The sequence below is a fragment of the Hibiscus syriacus genome, unplaced genomic scaffold, assembly GCF_006381635.1.
Source record: "Hibiscus syriacus cultivar Baekdansim isolate YM2019G1 unplaced genomic scaffold, ASM638163v2 tig00111215_pilon, whole genome shotgun sequence".
Lineage (NCBI taxonomy): Eukaryota > Viridiplantae > Streptophyta > Magnoliopsida > Malvales > Malvaceae > Hibiscus > Hibiscus syriacus.
The window spans coordinates 287,841-298,628 of record NW_024063023.1 but is presented as its reverse complement, the minus strand read 5'-3'; the positions used below and the strand labels follow the sequence as shown (position 1 = coordinate 298,628).

At 34.2% G+C, this 10,788-nt stretch overlaps 1 protein-coding gene across 1 annotated transcript; it reads left to right on the top strand.

Annotated features, from left to right (window-relative positions):
- The first annotated feature begins 1,034 nt into the window (after positions 1–1,034).
- Positions 1,035–4,543, top strand: LOC120156338 (protein HESO1-like). The gene is given in 10 exon segments (XM_039167663.1): positions 1,035–1,380; positions 1,588–1,750; positions 2,112–2,276; positions 2,419–2,597; positions 2,684–2,779; positions 2,999–3,068; positions 3,325–3,449; positions 3,583–3,693; positions 3,788–4,168; positions 4,170–4,543. Coding segments are annotated over 9 exon segments (1,476 nt in total). The 5' UTR covers positions 1,035–1,380; positions 1,588–1,611; the 3' UTR covers positions 4,380–4,543.
- Positions 4,544–10,788: the final 6,245 nt, after the last annotated feature.

Here is a 10,788-nt window from a genome sequence, read left to right as displayed (position 1 = left end):
TTTAATTGTCTTAAATAGTTGAGGTTAGGTCAGATCAAATTTGATTTTAGTATAAAATAAATCGATCGAGGATAATATTATAATTATTCCTTATATACTCGGATTAATTACAATAATATCGTTTTAAGTATTTTTTAATTAGAACCTTATTTTAACTAATAACATGATTTTTTATAAAATTTTATGTCGAGTCAGGTCGGCACATCAACAAAGATATTTTTCAAAATATTTTTCTTTATACTATTTCAATAAATAATAAAAAAATGACATTACTAATACAAAATTACTCAAATTATTCCATCAAAATAAAGTAAAAAATTATTATAAAACTAAATATCAAATAAATTAAAACTAAAGTAGACAATTAAGAATTTTAATAAATTCAATCAACTTCACTTTTTTCTTCTTACAAAAGCCCAATATTTCTCAAGAAAAAAGCCCATGGAAACTAGACAAAATAAAATAAATCCAAGGAAGACCAAAAGGTCAACCAAAGTGTGTTTTTGGGGTAAACTACACAGTTGGTCTGTAATGTTTGGGGTAGCTTTTCTTTCCCTACTGATGTCTCAAAAGTTACAAATCGATCACCAACGTTATCAATTGATAACAAACTGATCATTCAACGTTAACATACGTTAAGAGGTATGACGAAAAACATAGCTGAAACTTTAAGTGCTTACCATAAAATAAACTGGTCACTCAACTAATTCCACGTAAGCACTATCATGCCATGTATGTTTCCCGTCACACCTCTTAACGTCTTTTAACATTATCGATTGGTAGCAAACTAGTCACCCAGCTAATTCCATGTAAACACTTAACGTGCCAGTTATGTTTTCTGTCACGCCTCTTAATGTCTTTTAATGCTGAGTAACCAGTTTGTTACCAATCGATAATATTAGTGACTGCTTTGTAACTTTTGAAACATCAGTGGGATAAAAGAAAGATACCCAAACATTAGTTACCAACTATGTATTTTACACTTTTTTTCTCTTGTCATCGTCAATTATCATCTTTTTTTCCCTCAAGGGTTACCCACTTGACTATCTGTTTCTGTCTTTGTTCCCTCTTTTTCCTCGCCCCTTTCCTCCTAAATTCCGAATCATTCTTTTATTCCATAAAGGTAAATAAAGATAAAGATTACCCCTTCCACAAGTATATCAACTAAAATAAAAATAAAAGAAAACCCTACTCCCCCCTCTTATTTCTTTAGAACTGTAATGTACCCAGCAAAAATAAGATTGGTATCGTTGTTTTTATGAAGGGCAATGTGAAATTTTTCTGGGTTTCTTCTTTTACATATGCCTATTGTATTTTTAATGGTGCAGTGTCTCCAAAATCCGAGGGCAGAAGGGAGTTGACCTTTATTGTTCTTTCAAGGTAAATTATGCTTAAATGCCTTTTTATTGTTTGTTTAAATGCCTGAGAGAATATTTACATTTATTGGAGTTTCTTTGGGCTGTTACTTGTTGAGTGAAGTGGACAGAATAAAGGTTTGCTCCTTTTTTTTAGAATATTTTTTTTCCTTTTTGTTGATATGATTTATGAATTTTGGGTTTCTAAAAGGGGCAAATTTGTGTTATATAAGTGATATTTATATAGAAAACGAAGATGAATTCGTATAGACAAGTAGAGTCAACTCTCAAGGAAATACTTGAAGTGATCAAGCCCTTGCAAGAAGACTGGGTTACACGGTTTAAAATCATCGATGAATTGCGCGAAATCGTTCAATCTATAGAAAGTTTAAGAGGTAATTTTTATGTTACCTTATTGAATGGTTGTTCCCGGTTCTTCATTTTGATTGATCCATGTAAACTTTCAATAGAGATGGATATGAAAATGCTAAATAATGCTTTACGTGACGAATTAAGAAACGATTTCGAATGTTGCAAACCATAGCAAACTGGAAAGATTTTTGTATGCAGGCTTAAAATTTTATATTTTGGCCTTCCATAAATGGCCTGATTTAGTTTGGTTTTCAGAAACAATTGTTTGACATTTTACCCTCATGATAGAACGATTAAATCAGAGTTTTTAGCTGATTATGGCATTGGGGATTTGAAGCTTTTGGTAATTAACATTTGTGTAAATGACTTAATCGGTGGATACAGGTGCAACCGTGGAGCCATTTGGATCCTTTGTGTCTAATCTCTTTACGCGGTGGGGAGACTTAGATATATCTGTTGAGTTATCTTATGGTTCATGTATTTCATCTGCCGGAAAGAAGCATAAACAGACAATACTCAATGAATTGCTTAAAGCTTTAAGAAAGAAAGGTAATTTTCATATTTTCATGTTCTTGTTATAACATATAATAGGGGAGTAAAGAAAGCTTTTTTTTGGCAAATTAATATTATTCATCTTTGATTGTTTGCTATAAATAATGCCTAATTAGTTATGATATAACATTTATTTCAGGTGGATGGTTAAGTATACAATTTATTCCCAGTGCAAGAGTTCCCATTTTGAAAAGCATCAGCAAATGGCAGAACATCTCTTGTGATATTTCAATCGATAATCTGCAGGGCCAAATAAAGTCAAAATTCTTGTTTTGGCTCTGTGAGATAGATGGTCGATTTCGTGACATGATTTTACTGGTAACTCTCGTTAAAAGCCAACACTTTCCATTGTTGATAGGACTGCATCTCTCGTTTCTTATTCTTGCTGTTACCGATTCGTGCAGGTGAAGGAATGGGCCAAGGCTAACGGTATTAATAATCCGAAGTCCGGGACTTTTAACTCATATTCCCTCAGTTTGCTAGTCATTTTCCATTTTCAGGTGGCTTTTATTATTCATTCTATTATAGGAGAAGTTGTAGAAGGGCTTGTTTTATTTAATTCATCCATATGTTGTTTGGGTGGAGTAGATTGTATCTGTTATTCTACTTTTCATTTCTCTTGAATTACATGTGTTTGACATGCATCAAATTTGAGTACATACCCATATTAGATGCTCACATATTTGTTTATCATTTCATATATTTTGTTTTTCTTGCAGACTTGTGTACCTCCAATTTTACCTCCATTAAAAGATATATACCCAACAAATGTTGTCGATGATCTTACGGGTGAGTCTTAGCTAAGCCAAAAACTATAGAGAATGTGTAACCCAAATATTCTTTTCCAAAAATTCTACTTAATTTTTTTTGTTTATTCCCTGTTTCGGAATAGGATTTCAAATGAAAGTTTTGATTCTTCAATTGTTGGACCTTGGTTGTGTTTGATTAAAGCTGAGTCGGACATTTTATATTTTTCGTTAATATTAAAATGTTAAACATGTTTAGAGGATATATTCCTGATACAAAAGCTTCTCTGCGATTGTAGGTACCAAAGATGACGCAGAGAGACGTATTGCACAAATATGTTCGTCTAACATTGTCAAGTTTAGATCATGCAGGACCATAAACCGGAGTTCTTTGTCTGAGCTGTTCATTTCCTTCATTGCCAAGGTATCGTCTATTGTTAATGTCGAAGGTCAAAATGTTCTTTAACATGTAGTATGACAATATGCTTCGAAAATTAGTACTCTTTGGGAGCACCATGTAGGCTTTATTTATGTTTAATCCTTAAATATTTCTTCAGTTTTCAGACATTAATTTGAGGGCGTCGGAATTGGGAATCTGTCCATTTACAGGACAATGGGAGTACATAGAAAACAATATGAGATGGTTGCCCCGGACGTATGCAATATTTGTAATATTCTCTCCCTCTTTTTGTGTTATATTTTTTAAATTCTTCATGGCTCAGACACCAAAAACTATAATAGTCTTTTTTATGTTTGTTTTAGGTTGAAGATCCTTTCGAACAACCAGAAAATTCTGCTAGGGCCGTCAGTCAGAGACAATTGATAAAGATAGCTGAAGTATTTCAGATGACCCGTCATATGCTAATCTCAGCTAATTTGACCCGAAGTACACTCCTCCCTATATTGGTTGGACCACAGATATCCCGATTTTTTGTAAACCATTCGGCTAGTTACTCAAGTAGCAACGGCAGCCACTATCTGAATCCATATCCACATCCACATCCACATCGATCAGTGCAATCACCTTTGCAAATGCAGCAGCAGCACCGGCAGCCGCTGTACGAGAAATCAAGGCCCTCAACCTCACAAATGCAGCATCAAGCTCCAAAAGTGGTGTCCCCCGCATCGAACATGCAATCTCAATTTTGGAAAAACAAGGGTGTCGAATGGACTGGGGCCGAACCATCAATTTCAAAAAAGGACCCCTTTGGTCTCACAAGTTCAATTGCAAGTGCAACCTCAATTTCAGAAGTCAAGGACTGAAGGTTATAGTGTAAATCCCGGCGGTCAGAGGCCATTGCAGGTACAATATATTAATGGAGGGCAGATATGGAGGCCAAAATCTGATAAATAGAGGGTCTTTAAAGCTTTTTGAATTCACTGTTGTTCATGTGTAATTGGAACATATTGTATTCTGTGTGTGTAAGCATGCGAATTCAGGATCGAGACGTGTGTTAATATCCGTCGAAGAAATTATGTATGTAATGTTAAACTTGGCTAAATTATTAGACTTGACCCGATTCTTGGAAAATGGTAGAGTATGTTCACACTAGCATGAGAGAGCGAAAGTGACCATATCCAATGATATTCGATAAGAGTTTTATCATATTCAGTGTGATCATTAATCAAGGAAATGTAATATGTTAATTGATAATATTTGATTGGATTTGATATTGTTTCCTTAGAACCGAACCGGTTAATGAATCGGTCATGCTATCGATTCACCGGTCCGACCGGTCGGAAGAACCGGACGACGTCATAATTATTTTAAAAATTAAATAAAAATACCAAAAATATTTAATAAAAAATAATTTTGTATATCACAAGTCATATTCAAAGTAAATCATAACATATACGAGTTAAAAATCATAAAATCAAGTGAAACAAAATGATTCAAATTAACTACAATATAATATTTAAGGTAAAATATATTAAATAATAAATATAATTATATAACTATAATTAAAAAATAAATTTGGGGCTAAATGATATTGTTTGGTTTAATTTTTTTTTTTAAAAACAATTTCACATGGCTAAAAAACATAGAAGAACATCCCAAAAGTCTAAAGAGTAAAAATATGAGAACAAAACAATCTCACATGGCTAAGAAACATAGAAGAGCATCCCAACTAACTTCTATAAATAATAGAGGTAATTTGACATTCAAAATCATGGAGACTTTTGGTGAGCATAGAGTGACTATTCTTTCACTTCAATCAAGCTCGAATTTTAGGCTTCAATCGAGCTTCTAAATTTTTTTTGAGTTCAAGCCTTTTCAAGTTCAAGTTTCAATATTATATTTCGAGTTCGAGTTGAACTTGATAATTTTTAGTTCGTGAGTTTGAGTCGAGTTGAGCTTACTTTTAAAGTTTGAGTCGAGCTCAGCAATACTCGAGTTCGACTTGGTTCGTTTAACAAACAACGTCGTTTGGTTTAATTTAAAAAAAAAAAACAAAATTGGCGGTTTTTTTCGGGGTTTTCAGTCGGTCCGGTTCGAACGGTTCAAAGGTTCTGGCCAGTTCACTAGTAGCGGTTCAACCGATTTAGTTTGAACCAGACTAGATAACGATTTCCGATTGAACCGGCCGATCATGTCCGGTTTTCAAAACAATGCTTAGAACATTTAAGATTTATCTTAATCGTTCATGTAAATTCATCTAGACCGTCCATTGTAATGAGACTAAATTATAAATGGAGACCTTCCCCCACCTCGTTTCTTTACATTAGGTTTGTGAATACCATTGACAGTATTCACTCAATTTTCTCTTGTTTCTCCGTCAGACCATTATTTGATATTTTAATGGCATGAGACGAATATAGAAATTAGATCCCTAATAATAATTATTGAAAAAAGTGAATCATAAAAACAAGCAAAGCTAAATAAATTTACTTGTAAAAATGATTTTTCATTATGTTTAATAAATTATCTAATAATTACATTAAATTTTAAATAGAAAACAATAATTTTTTTATTAAACACCAAATTATTTACACAAAATAAGCATGATCCTCTTTTAAATATGCTAAAGTATTGATTCCCAATTATGACCGTTTATGTTGAAGGCGTATAGACTTTGTTAATCTTTTAATTTTTCTTTAGTTTTCAGACTTGAATTTGAAGGAACAAACAAACTCTCGGGTAACAATATTTGTAATATTCTCTCCCTCGCTTCGTTTAATATTTTTAAAATTCATGATTTAGATTACTTTTTATAATAGTACTTTTATGTTTGATTTAGATTGAAGACTCGTTCTAAAAAACTGAAAATTCCGCTAGAGTCGTCAGTCAGAAACAACTAACGAGGATAACTAAAGCATTCCAGACGACCCTTCGGATGCTAATTGTTGGTAATGCTCAATCCCACATAGTGTTGAAAACACTATTGGAAATAGGTATTTAAGGTTTGGATTCTCCACTTCGTTGTTGAGTGAAAGAGAACAAGCGGAACTCTCGTGCACCGTCGCCGCCGCCGTCCGTAACGACTTGGCACGTGGTCATGGTCGTGGTCGTACGTGCCTTTGAAACATCCGCGCTGATACTATATTTTTAAAGAAAATTCTTTTGAAATTTCTCTTTGAAAGTTTAAATTCAAATGAAAATGTGAAAGATGTATCTAGACTGATAACCTGAACTATTTTTGAGTCAGGTTCATCTAGGCGTTTTAGTAGTTTCTAGCCTATAAATAGAGAGTTGATTTCAACTTCTCATCTCACTCTCTCAATAGATTTTCCGCTTAGAAGTGCAATACTACCAACAGTCCATTATGGTTTCGGGTGTACGCAATTTGGAGCGACCGTGTTAACCTCGGGGGACTGTAGAACTAAGTTTTGATATAACAATTAAGGCAAAATGTTTTTGGACTTGAATTGAATTTATTCAAAGTTTTTCAAAGATTTCAAAAATAATTCAAAGTCCATTTTAAAATTGGAATTGAGCAAAAATTGATTTTTGTACAAGTAGTACCGATATTGTTCTTTTCAGTATCGATACCACATGAATGGTACCGATACTATTCTTATGGTATCGATACCATAGGCAAAGGTAGTATCGAAACCATCAAGGTAGTATCGATACTACCATGAAGGCTCAGATTCCAGAATGCAAAAATGATACCGATACCATGAAAGGGTATCGATACCACAAGGCTCCAATAGCTAGTAACAACTAGTTAATTTGAATTTAACAAATGTAGTATCAATACCCCATAGTGGAGTACCAATACTTCTAGTTCTGGACAACCTTACTTTGCATAAAATTAATCCCCAACGGCTAGATACAACTTTAAACTCATTTCAAGGTATAAAAACAAGCTGAGGACACTTGAAGAAGAAGAAGGAGAACACCTATCCAAGCAATCAAACACAAGAGAAGATTTTTTCAATCTTATTTTCCTTTCTCTTGTAAATATTTTTGTTCTTGTGAGCTTAATTCTTGTAAACACCTATCTTAGAGAGGTTTTCTTGTTTATATTTCCTTTCATTGTAAAAGGGTTTTGGTTTTAGCTTAGCCTACTAAAAGCTAGGGAGAGGTTCTAGTTTAGCCCGTGAAAAACTAGGGAGTTTGTAAAGGTTATCTCTTTGTCTTGTAAAAAGAAAGAACAAATTAGTGAATTTGTTAGAAAATCCTTGGTGAGGAGCTAGGGTAGTGGATGTAGACTTGGCTGAGAAGTCGAACCACTATAAATCGCTGTGCAAATTTTCTATCTTTCAATCTCCTTACTCGTTAAACACAAGAACCAACTCGGCCCATCTAGGTGAATCCTTTTGGTTGTCGATTCGAGCTTCCGCAAATCCCAACAGGGACGATCCATCTATTGAAGCGATTACACACATCGGGGCGAATTCGTTTCGAAGGCAGTGGTTTTACCATGACACGATTTACAAATTTATTTCTTTTAAATTACTATATACTTTTCCTTTCAATGCTAATGGTGTGATTTTGCACTCCTTATTTCTTACAATTTAGAAAATAATTTTGTATACTACAAATATGACATCACTTTTGAGCAAGTTGATTCTCGATCTTTCCAAGCTCGATGCACTTGATGGAAATAATTATATAAGGTGGTCCCAACGAATCCTGATATTCTTCGAGCAGCTTGACCTCGATTACATGCTGCTCAAGCCACCACCTACCATGCTGTCAACCCCAGCTGCCAGTAATGATACGGATGTGGTTCTGAATGATGTTGCCTTACCAACTGTTACCGCTGCTCTCGCTAACTACGAGAAATACAAGAAGGATAACAAAACGGTGCGAGGACACCTGCCAAATAAATTATTTGATATGTTCCTTAGAGAAAGGAATGCCAAGGCAATTTGGGAGACTCTGGAGAAAAAGTATGGTGCAGATGATGCGGTCATCAAAAAGTACGTTGTCGGCGAATGACTTAAGTTCCAGATGACAAATGACAAGTCGATAATGGATCAAGTTCATGACTATGAGAACTTGGTCACTAACATCATTGCTGAAGGGATACAAATGTGTGAGGTACTTCAAGCCAATGTTCTCATCGAGAATCTGTCCAAGTCCTGGTCCGAGTACCGCAATTCTCTTAAGCATAAGAAGATAGATATTTCGCTTGAAGAGCTGGTGGACCATATGAAGATTGAAGAAACCAATCGATTAAAAGATAATGTTACTAATTATCTGAGTAATTTATATGTTAGATCTAACTTGGTTGAGTCTAGATTCAAGAAGATCATGAAACGAGGAAATTAAGACAAAAAGACAAAACCTCATAAGGCTACCAACTTCAAGAAGTCTGGAAAGACCAAACCTAAAGGAAAGACGCTCAAGTGTTATGTTTGCGGTTTAGTCGACCACAAAGCTTATCAATGCTTACAACGCTCAGACTGCCAGAATGACAATAAGCCACAGATGCACGTTGTATAAAAAAATGATGACATCATTACTTTGGTGGTCTTAGAAGTTAATTTGGTGGAAAATAGTTCAAAATGGGAGTTGACACTGGCGCTTCGAAGCACTTTTGCACAAGGAAGGATCTTTTCACCAAGTTCGAGGATGGGAACATAGGTGAACATGTGTACATGGGGAACTCTAGCAGCTTTGAAGTACTAGGAAAATGCAAGGTTTTACTCAAACTGACTTCTGGTAAAACTCTGGCCTTAAATAATGTTATGTATGTACCTGCCTTGTGTAGAAATTGGATAAGTGGTGAGCTTCTAAATAAGGCAGACATTAAGTTAGTTTTTGAGGTAGATAAACTTGTATTTTCCCGAAATGGTGATTATGTTGGGAAATGTAATTTAAACGGTGGTTTATTTGTCATAGAAACTCAATTTAATGAAAATAAAGCTACCACTTGTGCTTATATTATTGAATCCGTTTATATGTGGCATGCTAGATTAGGACACGTTAATATTCATGCTTTAAAGAAATTGATGAATATGAATGTTCTGCCTAAACTATACATAACTAGCTTTAACAAATGTGAAATTTATGTAGAAGCTAAGCATTTTAAACCTCACTTTAAGACTGTTTCTAATAGAAAGACTGATATGTTAGAACTCATTCACACCGATCTAGCAGATTTTAGAAACACTGAAAGTAAAGGGGAAAACACTACTACATAATTTTTTTAGATGATTATTCAAGATATACAAAAGTTTATTTCCTAAGAACAAAAGATGAGGCTGAAATCTTCTTTGTTATTTATAAGGCAGCAGTTGAAAATCAGTTAGATAGGAGAATTAAACGGGTTAGATAAGATAGAGGTGGTGATTAGGGATCTAATTTCTTAAAAGATATTTGTGAAAAGAAGACATAATTCATGAAACTTCAGCCCCTATTTTCCTCAACAAAATGGTATAGTCGAAAGTACAAATAGAACTTTAAAAGAGATGCTGAATTCTTTACTAATAAGTTCTGGATTATCTGATAACATGTGGGGGGAAGTCATTCTTCAGCCCCTAAAACTGTTGATGCATTATTTATAGGGTATGCTACGAAGAGTGTTGCATACAGATTCATGTTTTTACAAGATTATTCCATTTGTGAGTCAAAATATGTTATTTTCTTTGAAAATACTTTTCCTTTAAAGAAACTGAGAATAAATATCGAAACACAAATAGAAAATATTGCATCCACTTCTTCTAGTAATTTTGCTAGGTCTTCTGAACAAATTGTTTTTGAGCCTAGAAGAAGTAAAAGACAAAGAGTTGAAACCTCTTGTGGACCATACTTTATTACTTCCTTTATTTCTGAGATAAATGATTTAGACTCCATTTCAGTTCCTATAGCTCAAATTTTTATGTTAGGTGATGATCCTAAAACTTTTGAAGAAGCTATAAGATCTATCGATGCTAGTTTATGGAAAAACACTATTAATGATGAACTAGATTCGATAATGTCTAATTATACTTGGGAATTTGTTGACTTGCCTAGGGGATTCAAACCAATCTGCAACAAATGAGTCTTCCGGAAAAAACTGATGTCAGATGGTTCGATTCAACGGTACAAGGCAAGGTTAGTCGTCAAAGGGTTCACTCAAAGGTTTGGTTTAGACTACTTTGATACATACTATCCCGCTAAGAAAATCTCAACGATCCATGCATTATTTGCGCTATCCTCTATTCATAAGTTGCAGGTACATCAAATGGATGTTAAGACTGTATTTCTGAATGGGGATCTAGATGAGGAATTTACATGGAGCAGCAACTAGGTTTTGAAGCACCTGGTATGAAAGACAAAGTCTGTAGACTTAAAAAATCACTCTATGGACTTAAGCATGCTCCTAAAC